General features: G+C 39.0%; 6 protein-coding genes across 6 annotated transcripts; 3 read left to right on the forward strand and 3 right to left on the reverse strand.

Annotated features, from left to right (window-relative positions):
* Window positions 1-245: 245 nt before the first annotated feature.
* Window positions 246-959, forward strand: L201_002976 (uncharacterized protein; the record flags this gene model as incomplete). The annotated part of the gene is made up of 1 exon (XM_066218738.1): window positions 246-959. One exon carries the CDS (start codon window positions 246-248, stop codon window positions 957-959), a length of 714 nt encoding a protein of 237 aa, XP_066074835.1.
* A 700-nt stretch (window positions 960-1,659) lies between these two features.
* On the reverse strand, window positions 1,660-3,031 carry L201_002977 (phosphoserine transaminase; the record flags this gene model as incomplete). Its single annotated transcript, XM_066218739.1, has 3 exons — window positions 1,660-1,745; window positions 1,803-2,783; window positions 2,860-3,031. The coding sequence occupies 3 exons, from the start codon at window positions 3,029-3,031 to the stop codon at window positions 1,660-1,662; spliced, it is 1,239 nt and encodes a 412-aa protein (XP_066074836.1).
* An 844-nt stretch (window positions 3,032-3,875) lies between these two features.
* On the forward strand, window positions 3,876-5,986 carry L201_002978 (uncharacterized protein; the record flags this gene model as incomplete). The annotated part of the gene is made up of 6 exons (XM_066218740.1): window positions 3,876-4,107; window positions 4,205-5,206; window positions 5,283-5,385; window positions 5,440-5,495; window positions 5,574-5,584; window positions 5,693-5,986. 6 exons carry the CDS (start codon window positions 3,876-3,878, stop codon window positions 5,984-5,986), a joined length of 1,698 nt encoding a protein of 565 aa, XP_066074837.1.
* A 502-nt stretch (window positions 5,987-6,488) lies between these two features.
* Window positions 6,489-7,553, reverse strand: L201_002979 (uncharacterized protein; the record flags this gene model as incomplete). Its single annotated transcript, XM_066218741.1, has 6 exons — window positions 6,489-6,605; window positions 6,686-6,759; window positions 6,836-6,998; window positions 7,088-7,243; window positions 7,332-7,351; window positions 7,424-7,553. 6 exons carry the CDS (start codon window positions 7,551-7,553, stop codon window positions 6,489-6,491), a joined length of 660 nt encoding a protein of 219 aa, XP_066074838.1.
* A 1,191-nt stretch (window positions 7,554-8,744) lies between these two features.
* L201_002980 (uncharacterized protein) lies at window positions 8,745-12,983 on the forward strand (the record flags this gene model as incomplete). The annotated part of the gene is made up of 16 exons (XM_066218742.1): window positions 8,745-8,814; window positions 8,879-9,052; window positions 9,126-9,358; window positions 9,442-9,796; window positions 9,858-9,938; window positions 10,004-10,416; window positions 10,476-10,887; window positions 10,973-11,301; window positions 11,361-11,431; window positions 11,498-11,639; window positions 11,696-11,903; window positions 11,965-12,060; window positions 12,127-12,229; window positions 12,283-12,669; window positions 12,779-12,835; window positions 12,917-12,983. The coding sequence occupies 16 exons, from the start codon at window positions 8,745-8,747 to the stop codon at window positions 12,981-12,983; spliced, it is 3,198 nt and encodes a 1,065-aa protein (XP_066074839.1).
* A 304-nt stretch (window positions 12,984-13,287) lies between these two features.
* On the reverse strand, window positions 13,288-18,256 carry L201_002981 (uncharacterized protein; the record flags this gene model as incomplete). Its single annotated transcript, XM_066218743.1, has 7 exons — window positions 13,288-14,319; window positions 14,374-14,454; window positions 14,510-16,786; window positions 16,850-16,963; window positions 17,022-17,246; window positions 17,310-17,728; window positions 17,788-18,256. 7 exons carry the CDS (start codon window positions 18,254-18,256, stop codon window positions 13,288-13,290), a joined length of 4,617 nt encoding a protein of 1,538 aa, XP_066074840.1.
* Window positions 18,257-18,622: the final 366 nt, after the last annotated feature.

The raw sequence follows: 18,622 nt of genomic DNA on the forward strand, positions 1-18,622 counted from the left end.
GAACTTAAACAATCATGAACAATTATGGCCATCAGGTCTGGATCACGTACAAAAATTGCTGATTTGCCCTAAAGTATTCATAAGCTATAATTGACGTCGACAGTCAGATGTCAGATGTCGTACTGACAGATATTGTAAATGACACATTTGGAATCTTGTGAAGGCTCCATTGTATATCTACCTACATGTGGATGTATTATCTTGCTCATATTTCATCCTAGCCTTCTCACTCAGCATAACTCAGAATGCGAGCCTTCACTATCGATTTCAGGCAGATTGATGTGCAACATACGGGTATGGATTCTTTGTGGAGTGGCGAAAGATTCATCATTGATCCCACTTCGAAATATCTAGAACTGCTTCCTCTCCAACGTCAGTCAGCGCTTCGAACTTCAAAGGTTCCAGAAGAGGAGTTGGTACAACATAACAAGCCAACATTGCCAAACCAGCAAATATCCGAAGGTATATCTTCTTTGAGAATCTCCGAAAAACCTCGACATGGTCTCTCATCCACTTGTAGTACAGCTCCTGATATCATCAATGATTCTGGACTTCCTCAACAAACACCAGATACCGAACTTTCCCATCTAGAAACCGAAGAAGAACAAGTCATCACACTACCAATAACCGAACAGTTGTGTAAGGGCAACCTCTTCCAATTTTGGAAAGCTTATCACCCGACTCTGGGAGGCGATCTGATTGTCAAGACAGTCAGCATGGAATATCCCCCTTACGATAATGGTCCCGAAGCCAGATGGTTCGATCCCGATATCATCTTAGAGCAGGTTAAGAGGGAAGAAGCCATTATTCTTGGTCAGCTATCCGATATACAAGGTACTGTGGTACCTAGACATTATGGTTTCTACCAATCTAGTAATCATCTAGCAGTACTGATGGAGTTTTGTGGTTATCCCGTTGGTCACCTTGGATGGTTTCAGCTTAATGAACCAACCCTGTGAGCTTTTCATCTTCCTTCTTTGGTCTGACGATTTTTCTCCTTTGGAACAATCGGAATTGATGTTACTTTGAATTTTGGAACCAAATTAGAAACAAAGTATTTGCAACATATGAACAGATCCATCTTAGGGGAATTCGACATTATGATCTTTCAGGGCAACATTGGCTGGTTGACAGTAATCATCGTATTCGTATCGTCGACTTTAAAGCATCTCAAATTCGTGTTCTCAAGAATTTGGACGACGTGTGGATATTAATACATGAAGCATACTACCTCCGCTTATTTTTTGCGAGGGCTTTCAAACCTTACTTTCATCCGTAAGTTGATCTCTCTTGGCTCATAAAATGTCGTCCTACTGGCAAGAAGGTCAATAGTGCGCTTTTCAAGGGAATAAGGGGGCGGCTTGATGCCGCGTACAATCCTATCTTATTTTTTTGGGAAGATGGAGATGGGGAAGCAGCTAACGGGAAGCTATTCTTCTGTTCTTCTTTCTTTATCTGTAGGCTCACTGAAGCAGCACGATACGGATCACAACTTTCACCAGCTGATCAACAGTCTATCGTGGATAATGCAAAAGCTGGGACGTATTGACATGTCGCTTTTAATTGGTTACAAGAAGGAGTCGAAACTACTGGATTTGTGGACGAAAATGTCAAAATTTGCATGGTTATGTGATATGTCTGTTACAGTCTAATATTATTCTATAATTCACAGAATTCTTCGATATATTCGCACAATAATTTAACAGATTCGAAGGCGACGGCATTGTACAGTGAGGCTCGAATACCTATAATCAGAAACATTAGCTTTAACTCATAGACCTGATTGTGGAAGATCCACTCACCACCAACACTTCTATGACCTTTCAACTGTTTGAAACCTTTGTTTTCTGCACCTTCCAAAAATTTCTTTTCTTTTTCTGAATCACCTTCAATATTAAAAGTAACGTTCATCCAACTTCTAGCATTTGAATCTCTTACTACTAATTTAGCTTTTTGTTGTTTTTCAGCTTTTTCCAAAGTTTCATATAATAATTGTGATTTTTCACGATTTATATCTTCTAAACCTTTTAAACCACCTTTATTTTTAATTAAATGTTTTAAAACTAAAGCAGAAACGTAAATTGGGAAAGTTGGTGGTGTATTATATAAAGATTTATTATCTGATAAAATTTTATATTCATATGTAATTGGTAAACAAGGTAAACAACCTAATTCATTTTGAATTTTTGTTGTATCTATTAATAAATCATTTCTAATAATTAAAACTGTTACACCTGATGGACCTAAATTTTTTTGTGCACCTGCATATATAATAGCATGTTTTTCAAATTTTTTAATTGGTCTTGAAATAAAACTCGATGAATAATCTGCAACTAAGTTTACACCTTCTGGAATTAAATCAAATGGAAATCCACCTTCTTCACTATCTTTATCGTGTGGGAATTGAATACCATTTATAGTTTCATTCTCACAATAATATATATATGCAGCATCTTTTGAAAATTTATATTCATCTTTGGAAGGTAATCTAGTCCAAGAAGATGATTTTGTTGAAGCTGCTATTCTAGGTTCACCGAATGAAGGACAATTTGGGAATGGTGCTGCACATAATCTTTGTGCTTCTGCATATGCTTTAGATGACCATGATCCGGTTAAGACATAATCTAATATAGGTGGTTTGAATTCTTCTGCTGGGACTGGATGAGCTTGTCGATGAGCAGCTAAAAGGTTCAAAACTGTAGCTGAGAATTGTCCTGTACCTCCTCCTTGAGTGAATAAAACGGTATAATTATCTGGAATCTGTAAAAGTTCCCTTAAATCGGCTGGAATAGATAGGAAACGTGGTTGAATTAGTTGTTAAACATTACAAAGCAGGATACAACAGAGTGAACAACTCACCCTCTGCACCTTCGATAACAGCTTTGAATTCTTTTCCTCTATGTGACAATTCGCAAATACCCATACCGATATCTTCATAATTCAATAAACCTAAAGCAGCTTCTTCCAACACGTTAGTGGGAAGAGGTGAAGGTCCAGCTGCAAAGTTATGTACTTGTTGTCGAGTAGGCATTTTTAGTGATGTCTTAGATTTGTCTCTTTCTATAAATATGAGAGTTAAATCGATGTGAGAGATGTAGATATCCGATGTTCAAGTACAAAAGCAACAAGCTGTTAAATGTACCAACTTTTTCCAGGATATCCCGAATACTCGTAAATAATCAGATCATATAATCACAACAAAGTCAATCTCGCCATCGATACGGGATTATATCGAGTCAAGATATCTATCCATCGTGGGAAAGTACACGATTGCAAGTTATATAAGGTTAAATCATGACAGGCACGAGATCAGATTATGTAACTATCGTTGTTATGATGAATACAACGTTAACTAGAGTATACTACACTGAAACAGAAGACACAAGATAAGACGGACAATTCTCATCACTGTATAATACCTTGCAGCAAACACATCATACCTGAGCATTTACTTGATATGCATTGAACGAATATCGTCCCAGATCATATGTACCGTGAATAAGAACCAAAGAGCCCAACACTGATATTGGAACAACCAATATCTGATGAAATTTGGCACCAATTATCATACCGTTTTGCGCATGACGTTGTAAAGTATAATCAAGGTTTGATTCAGAAGTAAGTGTCTTGCATTTCTCCATTCAAACAGATAAACATACACAAGATCACTGAACGTTATCATTCTTGATTGTTACTAGGGAAGCATGTAAATGTAAAATCGCGCTGTAAACGACTTTTTACCAGTTTGTAATCATGTATGTCTAAAAGAGTCAGTTGTAAATGTATTGTAGATAAAAGCATCTATCCCGGTACCCCATCTGCGCCAAAACCCAAACAAAGGGACACATCTACTTCGTGATCAGTATTTGTCGACAATGTCATCGATCAACGTATCTGTACGAACAGCAGCTTTACTAGCTTTATCTCAAGATATCTGCGCTTTAATCTCACTTACGATAGAATCTATTTTATCTACTATCAACTATATTTATCGATTTATTCTTTATCTATTTGGTTTAGGAAATGGAGTTACACTTAACAAAGAAAGACAAAATCGAAGAGAAAGTGGGAAAGGTTGTGGGATTGTCATTTTAGGTGCTGATCAAGGTATGTCATTACCTGATTTACCCAGCTTTCTAGCCGATTCCTGATTATTTAGTCAATAAAGTCAGTTTCACGCTGATAAAAACCTGTTTCATAATAGCTGCAGGACAAAGTCTTACACTTCATTTAGCTAAAATAGGATACACGGTATTTCCTTTGATTCCATTACCTTCACCTTCATCACCTTCACATACATCATCTGCCTTGACACATCTATTATTAACTTGGTCAAGTATACAAAAGAGATTAAGATCAAAATTTCCTGGTCATTCAGGTAATGTCGTCCCTGTTATGATTGATCCTGAATATAATCTAGATGATAAACGGTTAGATAATGAAGAAGAAGGAGGAGAAGGTAGATTTCAACATGCTGGTGAAACTGTTAGAGCATATTGTAAAGAGAACGAATTAACTTTAGTTTCAATCATCTGTACAAGTGGAAAACTCAAAACTCCATCAATGACCGTCAATGATACAGCCAATTTCAATCTGCATCAAGCACCTTTCAGAAGATCAAAGAACGTTAATGGTAAATCAAGTAGAATGACAGGAGATGTCTCGCCTACATCAATGCAAAGATCGTTGTCTGCTCCTTCATGTTCTTCACCTGGTCATGATGACAATCCACCCGCGAGATCCAGTGATTCCACCGGACATGAAATGAATTTGATAGATGAGACTACCTCAATTACGAAAGTCAATCCACCTTCAAAGTCAGCCGGTACCATCAAAAAACCCCCTGTCATTCCACAACCTTCACTACCAATACATGCTTTGACGTTATCAGAACAACCAACTCTATTATCATTATATCGATCAAACATCCTCGATCCGTTATCAATAATCAAAGAATTACACGATTTATTGTCTATATCAAATACCAAAAATTTGCCAAGAGGTAGAATTGTGTTTGTAAACGGTGAAAACAATGGTAAAATTGTTGAATTAAATAACTACGATAATGGTATAGATACAATGTATTATGGTTATGAGAAGAACAAAAGGGCATTTGAGTTTATCGATACTGTAAGAAAAGAAATGATTAGTCTTGTTAAGGACGAGATGAGTGGTGTTGGTGTTGATGTCTGTCAGGTTATTGTCGGCAAGTTATTTTATGTTGTCTAGTTGCACTAGAGCGGAGGCTAATGGGGTGACTGCTACCGATAATGGTGTTTCAGGTCCGATGTCACCTCGGATAGGTACAGCAGGATATCATTTACGTCGTTCAAGTGAAGACAGCAACGAAGGCGCTTCTGCTATTCTAGACGATACCTTGCAAAGGTTAGCTAAGTTGATCAGAATATTTCGTGACTCAAAAGCTGATGATGATCGTAGTACCAAATACAACTTCCCTTCCATCTTGTTCTCTTCTCCTGGTACAGTGAAGAAATGTGAGTTAAAAACACCGTATTTATGTTTATTCCAACAGAATGTTCCCAAGACTCATTATTACTGCTATGTGTGCTTAGCGCGAGAAATTGTAAGTTGCTCTTCTGATCACCCTCGATATTCCAAATCGGCCTCTTTTTATCTGTTGAACGCAACGGGAAATCCAAGATATTGATCCCATTCTGACTTTCATTCACAGGCTGTATCAGTAAAGTTGAATCTTATCAAACGATTTTGGGCGGTTGACGATGCTTTATTATTTTCTTCGGTACGAAGAGCCATAGAAGATCCTTATGCTAGGTCCTATCATAGAGCAGGATTAAGTCCTATTATACAAGAGCTTATTGGTATAGTACCCTTCAATCTGGGTTTCAAATGCCAAACTATCATTGTTGAAATGGTAAAGATTGTTCTTGAGGTTCAATGGACATTGAATGAATGGTGGAGAGGCTTTTTGGGGGATAGTAATGATGAGTATCCGTTGAAGAAATAGAGGTGGAACGTGGGGGACTGTTTCCAAGGAATTTAAGGTTACCTTCATTTCCGTTTTTAACGGCATCCAAGAACATCCTATCTTGTATTATCATCAACATCGTTCATGCTTTAATCATTGAGCGTAAATATACACACATGTTGTACCAGTTGCAGTATAAAACAAATGAGGACGGGGTAGACCAGTCGAGTCGAATCAAGTTGTATCAATTCTTCCATCTTGTACATTTTTATTTGTCCTTTTCTCGCTCCTTCATTGCTTATCAAGATTCTGAGGTTTCTAACATATATACATACATCACGATTTTATACATTGCACGCCGTCTTTTACCAGACATATGTACATCCTAGTTAAGCTAGACGACATTTTCACGAATTCTAATATGCTACAGATCTTGCTTTATTATCCAGATACGATCGCTATTGTCGAATGATCCGTTTTTCTATCCTGTTAGTATCCCTGTTCTGTGAAAGACTTAACTGGGTCTAGCATACACTCTCGCCTACTTCTCCGATGTCATAGAGGAAGAAGAAGAAGGAGGAGGAAAGTAATTAGGTATGACAGATTTATAAACTTCCTCGTCTTTTTTAGAGAAAACCACGTAAATTACACGAGTGACCTAAGAGAGAACGAAAGAAGGAGAATTTAAACATTATTTTATGAAGTTGCATGACCCTTACAAGATTTGCTTCAACTTACAGATTGGTCATTCTCTAGGAATTTCCTAGTTGTTTTGATAGCAATTTCAGTTGCATCTTTTATGGGATAACCATCTGAAACCATATATACATAACATTCAACCTTAATGATTAGCAAATGAGTTTTTAGACGGAATATATATATACTCACAAACACCAGTTGAAATACTTGAGAAACCAATAACTCCACCATCATATTTTTTACATAGATTTAATGAACTCTCATAACATGATTGTAATTGATTTTGACATTTTTCCTTGTGTTTAGATGAATATATAGGTCCAACTGTATGAGCAACGTATTTTGATGGTAACTACAATATCGTGAAATGTTCCGAATCAGCCATTAACATCCAAGAATACAAAGTAGAAGGGGGTAGTTAGCCTGTTGTGTCAAACTTACCTCATAACCTCTTGTAACTTTAGTTTCACCAGTTTCAGCACCACCTAAACCTTTACATTCATCTAATAATTCTGGTCCTGCTGCTCTATGTATAGCTCCATCTACACCACCTCCACCTAACAATGATGAATTTGCTGCATTCACTATCATATCAGCCTAGAAGGTAGGGTGAAAGCAGCGTTATCGTGGTGATATTAGTCAGTACACCAATAAATGTTAATAAGGTTGCTCATCATGGACACACCTTGAGCTTAGTTATATCACCTATATCATTCAGTACAATAAGAGTATAAGCTTGATCCACTGTACTATTATTGAGGGTATAAAGCAACTTACCTCGCCAGATACTGACTCTCTTATTTAGAACTTCATCGTGGTTGTACTTCACTTCGCCATCTCCAGCAACAACCTCACCAGAAGAATATAGATCAGCTAAAGTCGGTATATCTGATGGGGAAGTGCTCATTTTCCTTGTGGACAAGTTATAGTGAAGGTAAAGTCGAGATGAGGTCGCGATTTGCGATCTATGTACGTCTTTCGTAAAGCTGTTTCTGAACAATATACGAGTATGTGCGAAAGACATATGTGTTCAGAAAGGTTATTTCAGTTGAAGAAGAAGGAAATATAGATAGAAAATGAAAAGAAAGGATTATCATTTATGTAGTATCCGCTCGCAAGAAGCTTTGCATCTTAAATGTTGACACGTCATTTTGGCTTTCTCCGAGACCCGTGCGCAACCATATATGTATACTAATTCACAACAACGCATAATTCGTACTTAATGCTTCGTGTTTTGTTCTCGATAGCGAGAGGTTTGGCGGGGAAGAGATGAATGACGGTGCAATGTCATATCTATACATATTATACAACAGCTACTTCTATATTTGGTTCTATACCGTAGTTTTTCATTATGCCAGATATCCCAACCAGCTAATCATATCTCATGTAACGTTTGAGGAATCAACCTGTTCGAAAGAGTACTGATATAGGAAAGCTAGTGATCTATCGATGTTGAGAGTGAGAGAGACCAATATGAACCATGATAACAAACTTGTAGTCTTGATGACATATAATCTATTGTTCCATTCTTTTTCCATTTACCGAAACAAAGTGATATACCACTATCATAGCCATAGCTGCGATACCGAGACCGTTAGAAAGGTTTGTGAGAGTATCGTCGGAAATCATGATGTTCTATAGATTGTATGCTATGTTGGAGTCGCCCATTAGCTTGACCAACTACAAATACAGAGTTGTGTTTGAGAAAACTCACTGTAAGGTATTTTATGTGTGTAGCCGCAGTCTAATTTAAGTTAGAAATGATTTCCTGTTGATTTTCAGATTTGAATGGCCGATTAAGTAGGATCTGAGAGTAATATATGATCTCCTCTTGCCAGCTTGACGTTTCCTGCTTTTTTGCTTGTCAATTATGTGAACAGCGAAAAGAATGGGAAAAGTGAATAGACGATGAAGATAGTACCAGTAGTTACGCCGGTTGAGAACTCAACGTTGCTCCGGAATTGATCTGATGTTTCGCGCTCAGTTAACGTCATAACAACCATCATTATTACCAGATGATAATAACAATATTCAACTGTATTTATTGCCTTTCTCTTCTTCTCAAGCCTTTTTAAGCAATTCACCTACATGGATCATCATGGCAGGCTTTTCGATACATCCATTATTGCCATCTCTGAAGGTCAAGGTGACAGCTATACATCAACAAGGTACGTCGTTAAGATCACTAACTATCACCCGGAGTCCATCTCAAGCTAATCTCGTGCAAAACAGATGATAGGTTATACATCGGTCTTGCGAACGGATCTTTACAGATATACTCTTATACAACTCCACCAGGAGATGAGGTACCAAAAGTTGAATTGCTCAAAACACATACTTTAGGCAAAAGGCAGATAGATCAAATCGGGATACTAGGAGAATCAAAACAGATAATAATCTTATCTGGTAAATCAGATATCTTCAATTGGACATGGCGTGTGATGACCTTAGCTGATACCTTGTGCTCGAATGCCTTTAGATACTGTTGTAACTCTATATTCACTTCCTGATCTACCGAAAAAGGGATCTACAATACTAAATCAAGCTAGATCAGCACATTGTTTCGCCAACACGGTATATACAACGAATAAAGGGAAGAAAACAGATTCTACCGCTACTGTTGACAATGGAGTGAAAGAGCTGTTGATAGTTGGATGTAGGAAGAAAGTGGTTGTTTATGGAGCAGGAAAAGGCGGATTGAAAGAAGGTTGGGTAAGTGTTACTGTTTTGTGCATTAATTCCTTTTCTACTCTTTGCAATGTGTACAGGGGGATTGATAAATTTGGTTTATATAGGAACTGAATTTACCTCATTCACCAAGACACATCATATTTCCTTCAACACCTTCATTAAATTCGGTTCCAAGTCTGCCAGAAACTATACATTTACTATTCACAACCCAAACATCAGTTCTATTACATATAAATCCCACATCATCAGCAAATAGATTAAATGTATCTGATATCACTACTGCCCCAGCACCACCTTCGAGTTCATCTAGCTTGACGACTGAAGAAGGTGGTGGAAGTGGTATGACAATGGGAATGGGTGCTTTGACGGGATTAGGTGGATATGTTGGTTTAGGTACGAAATCAGCTGCACCTTTAGGTATAAGGACAGTCGGAGGAGAAGTATTGTTGGCTAGAGATGGTAAATTTATCTGTTCTGCCTTATGAAGGATTATCAGCTGACGCATATCACACTATAATAGATCTAGGTGTTTTCTTGTCAAGTGAAGGAAATTATACAAGGACTGAATCTCTGCAATGGCCTGGTTCTCCAGATGCATTGGGTAAGTGTGACTTCCTTGGTCATATTGTGCTATACTGACTCAAGCGTCGACATGTTGTTCTCCAGCATTTGCCAATCCGTATATACACTCTGTTGTACCCGTACTGCCATCATCGACAGCCTCAACATCGTCAGCTATACCTATACCGACTATTCAAATTCACCTGGCACCTACTTTAGCTCTTCGTCAAGCGATCACACTCCCAGCACCTTCTACGGGCGGTCTGGCAGTCAGTCATATGATAATACCACAAGGAGCTCTTCCATCGGCTATACCAGCAGATAATATGTCGTCTTCAACTAAAATGTTGATTACTTCCACACCAACTGACAGACATCTGTCGCAATCTGAAGGAAGTTCGATATGGGCCTTGAATTCTAGTGACATAGGGGAAGAAGTTGATCAACTTGTTAGAGAAGGTAGAGTTGGAGATGCCATCGGTCTAGTGGAAGCTGTTGGGGAGAATGGTCTGCCACCGGTAAGCTTGATTCGTATATGCCTGAGGACGCAGACCAAGCTCATTCTCTTCGCTCTAAGTCACGCCGTCTACCCCACCTCAAAACATTACAAGCGGTTACACAAATCGCTAAAGGGGAATATCAAGCCGCAATAGAAACATTCTTGATATTCAATGTCAATCCAGCTTTAGTGTTATCACTATTCCCCGCTGAAACCATCTCAGGTAGATTACATGTACCCAGGGACAGATGTATGGAACTGTTTGGCGCTGTGGAGGGAGCGAAATTGGAGCCTACCAATGGTGCGGAGAAAGAGGAATCGACTGCTAAGGGAATACTGAAATCTGTTGCTGGATTAGGTGGACTAACGAAAAAGAATAGTGTAAATGGCTTGAAGGATATGGCCAGTGATGTTGCCAGTATACGAAGTGGGAAAAGTGTTGATAAAGAGGGTGACAAAGAGAAAGTACCAATAATGAAGGAGGATGATCGTAGGTGTTAAAAATGAAGATCTAATCTCCAAATTCTGATCGAAAAAAAAATAGCTGATGATCGTTTTCAAAACTAATTTTGTAGCTATACCACCCCGTGCAGCATTAGAGGCATTGATGTATTTCTTATCTGATAGAAGACAAAAATTAGCTGGAGCAATAACGACAAACCCTTTACCTAAAGAATCATCTTATCCTGCACTGTCAACTCTATCAGCTGAGGAACAACATGCTTTACCCTCCATACCATTCACAGAATTGAGTCCCGAACAATTATTAAGAGTTGCTCAAGTTATTTATACTGGTCTAATTAAAGTTTATTTAGTTGCTAGACCTGTTTTAGTTGGTAGTCTATGTAGAATTGAAAATTGGTGTGATGTCGAAGAGGTTGAAGAGTTGCTTAAAGCTCAAAGAGCGAGTTGCGTTTTTACCATACTGGTTCTGCTTCTAGCTAACAGAATATATTCTTGTAGAAATTTGGCGATTTGATCGATCTGTATCAAGGGAAAAAAATGCACGCTAAGGCCCTCAAAATGTTACATGAGTGAGTTCATGAATTTTTATCTCCTTTATAACTTCCTCATAAGCTAAATGACCCCGATGTGAACAGATTGGCAGAAGATGAAGAAGACAAACTTGATCGATATCCACCCACCATTCGATATCTTCAGAAGCTTGGTTCCTCTGAACTTGACTTAATTCTTGAATCATCGAAATGGGTCTTCAATGAGGATCCCGCAATGGCCTTACAGGTTAGTCTTGCGCATATAAATCATTGAAATTACTGCTGATTTCCATTTCTCACTAGATTTTTACTGCAGATGAACCTGAAGTGGAATCTCTCCCTAGATCGGATGTCATGCGATTCCTGGAGAAAACCGACCAAGAAGCTTGTATTGGTTATCTGGAGCATATAATCAATAATCTAGGGGAAGAAGGGCCAGATTATCACGACAAGTTAGCTGAATTATATCATGCTCGAGTGAAGGCTGTGGAAGGGAAAGCGGAGGATGAAAGTGAGTCCAAGGATCTACCTATGCAAGAGGATATATGTGTTAACCGTCATTTCGAACTTAGACCAGCGTGAAGAAGCGTACAGTAAACTGTTAGAATTCCTCGAACAATCTAAACAATATAGACCTTATAGATTAATCAGTAAGCTAGCTGCGGAAGGTAAGTTGACGATCAGCTGTAAATCTCGTACTACCTATTTTCAGCTAATATCAAACCCAAACGCAGAAATGCCCGAAGCTCGAGCAATCTTATTGGGTAGAATGGGAAAACACGAAGAAGCATTGAAGATATATGTATATAGGTTAAAAGATTACAATGCTGCTGAAGCGTAAGTAGCGTGTCGTATATAAGTGAAATTCACACTTAATTTAACTGTTGTAGGTATTGTATACGTGTATATTCATCAAATTCTGAAATATTCTTAACACTATTAAAGATATATTTAAGACCAACTGAGTCTGACTCTATAATACAGAATAAAGAGGATGAAAGAATTGAAAGAAAATCATCATCTTTGTTAGAACCAGCTTTAGAATTAGTTTCAAAACATTCTACATCATTAAGACCTTCACCTGTATTAGATTTATTACCACCTTTAGTACCTATTCAAGATGTACATCAGTTTTTCATGAGAACTTTAAGAGATAATCATTCGAAGAAAAATCAATCAAATATAATTAAAAACTTAATCAAAGGTAGAAAAGAAGAATTAGATAGAACTTTATTGAATCTTGAAGTTAAAAGAGTTAGAATTAATGATCAAAGAATGTATGTTTCTTCTTTTGCGATTTACATTGGCTTTTCCTCAAGCTACTAAATATTTGAGATAAATGCTAATATCGCTTGACTACTATCTTTGTTGATGTAAATCAAATAGCTGTCCTCAATGTCATAAACGTTTAGGTCAATCTGCTATTGCTGTACATGCCCCTCGGTAAGCTTCCATCCGCTTCTTCGAACTCCTGTTGGTAATTACAAGAAGGGTTCCGGCTGACTAGACTTTACACTAACATAGCGGCGAAGTAACTCATCTTCACTGTAAAGATCCATTCAGCAGTAAATTAACTTCATTAAGGGGATGAGGGTTTAAGACACGATTTCTTCTCTTGTAGATCTGTCTCGTTGAATTGTACTATACATCCGGACTTCCACGCTTCTTCTATACCTAGCACTTATATACCCCATATCTCAGTGTATGCAATGATCAAAATGTATCGTTCGAACTGTTTTCCTCTCAAGGTGATTTATTAACTTCATCAAAATTATTGATTATACTTGGTCATTACTTCTATACAAAATACGACTACATCATATATCAAAGATCCCATATGAGTGGAAAAGACTAATCATAATTCATTATACTTTCTTTCCCAATCCGTCGATATCCTAATGTACCGCTGATCTTGAAGTAGAATTCTTATTTCTATGTTTACCTTTCACTTTATCAGCTATATACTTTCTTCTAGCCTCTTGTTCCAGACTCGTTTCAACCGAGTTCTTCATTATTGGAGTTGCTGCTTCTTCACGCATTTCATCTTGTATCTCAGCGTTTTGAACTGGTTGATTATTAGGCAAAATGTCGTTGCTCTCGTTCTCTTGGAGTACGGAAGGATCATTTGTCGTATCTTGTTGATCAGTGTCGTTATCGTATTCATTCATGTCTATATCGGAGATTTCTTCTTCCCCCTCAAACTGATCCTCTTCCTCACCCTCGTCCCCTTCTTCGGCCTCACCTTCACCTTCGTCCTCGTCCTCTTCCTCTTCCTCATTGTCGTCGTCCTCCTCGTCCGATACCTCTTTAACAATCACATTGTTGTTTGCAGATTTTCTTGCTCTGTGGGGTTGTTGTGTTTCATAGTCTTCGTCATCATCATCATCAACATCATCATCATCGTCGGATTTTTCATCCTCTGATTCTGATCGCGAGTGATTTACCAGTTGACTTGTGGTATAAGTAGAATTTGAAGCCATTTTTCTCGCCGCCCTAATGACGGGTACTGGCGCAGCTATCTTTCGGATTGCTTTACTTTTGTTATTTGGACCACGAGCACGAGTCTTCGGTGCTTTAGTAGGGATTTTCGTTTTAGGGTTTTTGACTGCTTGAATACGTGAAGATTTGGATTTAAGAGGAATCTCGACGATAGGTTGTGATGATGGTAGTCTTGGGCGCTTTCTGCCTGGATCCCTGGCGGCATAAGGTTGGTCATTTTCATCATTTACTTCTGAAGAAGTTCGTTTATTGGACCGAGCAGCATATCGTTCTGATCTGGATTGTCCATTAGGAACGGTACTTATAGGTGCCATCGAAGGATCATCCAATGTAGGAACCAAGGGCGACGTTGGTAGAAGGTCAGAAGCATTGGGGAAATCCTCTTGCGAAGCATCAGTAAGGTGAATTTCTGGTTGTATCGGGTCAATCTACAAATTTAATCAGTATCGTAAATCTGACCAAACAGTAAGCAGAACACGTACGTCTTCAAGTGACGGAAAGTCTCCACCATTTTGATCGTCTTCGACATCGATAGAGTTGTTGCTTGCGACAGGTAGTGGGAGCTATAAGCATAAAGTTAGCAGATCCACTCATGATCTCACAGCATTTCTTACTCACACTGTCTGGGTCTGGAAAATCATCATCATCTCCCAATGCTGCTTCATCATCTTGTGAATTTGAGGCAATTGAATTGTTTGCAGCGACATGTTCTTCATCTATCTCAGCATCGTCGTCCGCTTCATGACTGTCAATATCTCGCTCATTTAGATCGACCTCCTCTTGGTGCCCTTCCATATCGACATCATCACCCTCATTATCACCATCATCTTGTTCTTCTTCCTCATCCTCTTCTAAAGCAGCTTGTTCATCCCTCCATTGCTTATACTCTTTCATTTCATTCTCATAATCTTCTCTTTCTTTTGTACCTCTAGCCGCCCAAGCTCTAACTCTACCATTGACTATCAAGTTCTGATTTTGTCTTCTTCTTATAGTTGTTCTTAATTTATCTTTCATATGTTGGGTATTATACCATTTTAAATCTTTTGATAATTTACCAAATTCACCAAATAAGTAATAAACCATTCTTAATGGATATTCTTCTTCTAGTGGTATTTTTTGTACAGATCTGTATAGCAGTAGCTCTTCTGACAACGTCCATTTCCTTTTACCTGTTAATCTACAATAATGTGATTGTGAATTATGTGTTTTCCCAAATAATCTAGATTGACTTTGTGATTCAAAAGGTTTAACATCAACGTCATAAGGTAATACCCATAATTCATTTGGTTCCAGAGGTGATCCATCTTCATCATGCAAAAATGGATCATCCTCTTCCCTTATCAAAGGCACTTGACTACCCCTTTGTCTTCTATTGTCTAATCTGGAAGGGTGTGATCTGGATACAAATGCGTGCAGTCCTAACGCATCTTGAACTGTCTGAAGTGGCGGATCGCTCTCCACTTCATTTATATACTGAGGTTCTTCTGCCGGTTCACGCTTTACTTCGACTGTTATTGGACCTTCGGAACCTGAGCGTAAGTAACTCCCGGGTGGTGAGGGGGGATGTATAAGAAGTTGTCTATCCTCGATATCCTCATTGGGATTCGGGGGAATGAAAGAACGGGCTTCATGGCTTTTTCGTGGTCGCGACGAAAGATATTGACCCTGTGAGGTAGTATGACCAAGCTGATGTTCATAATCGTCATTATCACTATCAGAATCTAAGTCGTTGAGATCAGCGTCGGGATCATTGAGGTCTGTTTGAGCTTCCGATTGGTCGCTGGTGTTCATGTTGATACTCCGCCCAGCAGCAAATTGTGATTCGGACGGTAGAAGATTGGCGAATTCGTCATATTCAAAGTGAATATCGGGGACAACATCTTGTTGCTTTCTAGCAATTATACCAACCGGGTCGAATTGACTATCTGAAGGTAAAAGATCACTAAATTCACCACTGCCATCTACTACATTTTCGATGGCCTCTTCCTCTTCCGATTCTTCTGTAACCGAGGAGGAATTGAAAACTAGTGTGTTCGGTTTGATTTGAGGTTGAGTAAATAATGGCTTTGGGATCGGCGTTGAGATCTGCGAGGATGCAGTAAATGGTCTCGATATACGCAGGGGTGGTGGAGAGCTTCGAGGTGTTATTTCGATTAGACGAGCAGCTACGGTAGCTGAGACTGATGGGGTGTATTGGTTGGGCTGGGATGTTAAGTGGGGTTGGGGTTTGTCATTATCGTTATATTTCAAGTTTATATTATTATCGTTGTCTTCGTCTTCGTCTTCGTCTTCGTCTTCATCGATCGACTGACTTTCCCATTCTACTCGAACGGCATCATCCTGCCTTTTTGTCCAATCGAATTTTGGCACAGTAGAGGGCTTGCCACTAAGAATCTGACCACTTGAGTGTGAGACAAAGGACGAAGGTGCAGCATCTTTGACGGTCCATCCTTCTTCGTCATCGTCTGCTGAGCGTTGCGCGGAGGTCGGTTCAACGACTTCCTCTTCGAAATTCGTACTTTCTTCAACGTTTTCATCCGGAACTTCGTTTAATATATCCACTTGATATTTTTGTGGCACTTGATCGTTCTCTTCGATTCCGAACTCGGCTGCTGCTAAAGCTAATATATCCATATCTATTGGTTCCCCATCTGCATCTTCTTCTTTGTCATCGTCTTCTTGATCGTCATTCTGAGGATTACGATCTAGCAAATTATCTCTCACTATCGTTCTTTCCGCAGCGTCTTCTGAAATTGAAGTACTGCTTTCAGACCAGTCTGCGATCTCTGTATCATCTCCTTCAGCTTCTGAGACGTCACTTTCTCCTAATTGAGATTGACGAGACTCAGCATCTTGGGCTGATGCAATTAAGAGTTGTCTTCGCGAAGGTGTGAGCTATTCAGCAGAGTAACGGTCGTAAGCCTGCCTTCCGATGGGTGAAAATAGGTATAAGCTTACTAAAGTATCAATGGGACTGGCCAATACCTCGTGTTGAACATAGGCTATAAGCTCCGTTTTAAACTTTTCATAAGGATATTTCCGCTGAAGGTTCTCAAGACTGATACTGGCAAGCTATGAGGAAGCGCGTTAGTTTAGCGTCATCGTCAGATAGAACAGAAAATCAGCTTACTTCCTCTGTCCTTCGTCTAACCAAGCTTTCCCATCTTTCTTCTACGCTTGCCTTCTCTTTATCGTAGCCTGGTTCATCGAAATCCTCTAAAATACTCCAATAGCTAAATCTGCCAACGGCTGACGGCGAAAATAACTCGGCTAATAATGTTCTGGGTGGTTCCGGAAGTGCAATGTCAATGAGATCTAGACTATGGATAAATGGTTCTTGATATAGTAGAGCGATCTTGATATTACCTAAGTCAGCGTATTACTATATAGATTTATTTTAACACAGATTACAACATACCTGAGTCGCAAAATCCAGCCATAATCGGAGTGCAATTTCGCTCGTTTTCCTTTGTTCTGGTACAACTACGAGCCAAAACCTTTTCCAAGCTGTCAAAAGAAGACTATTCCGCTTCTTGACTCTTCTCATGAGTTCCAAATCATTTTGATCTGTATTGTCTTTCCCCTTATTTCTCGTACTTCTCCGACGAAGTTGAATATCATTCTCCTCGTCTATATCTAAATTAGGAAAAGATATTCCAGCTTCATCAGGTCTTGATATTATCCATACAAAAGTTGCAAGATTTGATAAAGCCACTGCCCTAGCTAATATTTGAGCATTCAAGGTGTTTTGTATATTGAGATGTAGTGAATGCAGGGTGTCATCGTATGAAGGGAATGGAGGTGAATGAGGTGGGAAGAAATATGATTGCCTGATACCTGGAGAAATCGAATCAGCTGATACTGATAGTATAGAAACAACAGATCATTTTACATACCAAAAAAACCGTCCCAAGCTTGTTTTACTTCATCATTGACAGAACTTCTCCTTCTTTTATTTGTATCTGGACTCAAAGCGGATTTGACAAGGGTTACAAGGCAGTCTCCAGCTACGTCTGCCAAAATTTCAGCCCTATTATTGATATTCATACCTAAGACATTTTCCCCTGTTAAAGATTTCCGTATAACCGCTTTCTGCTTATTTGTTCTCAATGGAGGCGTTAAATGTACTGAATAATGTGAACCTCCAGAATGTTTACGCCTATGTCTGGAAGTATTCGGTGTCGAGGCATAATCAGGCGGTTGAAAAGATACTGATCTGTTCCTCCTATCGGATACCTTGGATGAAAGATTCGGTGATGCAAGATGTCCTTCATCATCGACTGTTATATTCCAAGATGATCCGTCCGGGGGATTGTATGGTAGTCTTGAAGGTCCAGCCGTTGCTGAGGCTCGGGTATAGGCCATCGTGTTGTCATGAAGATATCCTGCAAGATGAAATAACTGGTGATGTGGCTAGGCTCTAGTCACCAAGAGCAAGTAGCGATAAGGTAATCAAAATGTGAATACGGACAGAGGATGTGGTGAATTCACCCTTTGTTTACTCAATTAATCTAATAATCTAATCAACCAAGCTAATATCTCGTAATCAGAAAATCTTATGACGTCGGCACATTCAACCTCCAACATGGCAAAAACGTGGCATTATATTCCCCTTAGAAAGCGAAATTCCGTTGTTGAACGCGACTTGGCACTATAGGGACGTGTCAAAGAGTCTTTTCTTTTCACTTTCACTGCGAAACATCGACTAGTTACTGGTTGCTGCTTATGATT

The sequence above is a fragment of the Kwoniella dendrophila genome, chromosome 3 (genome assembly GCF_036810415.1).
Source record: "Kwoniella dendrophila CBS 6074 chromosome 3, complete sequence".
NCBI classification, from domain to species: domain Eukaryota; kingdom Fungi; phylum Basidiomycota; class Tremellomycetes; order Tremellales; family Cryptococcaceae; genus Kwoniella; species Kwoniella dendrophila.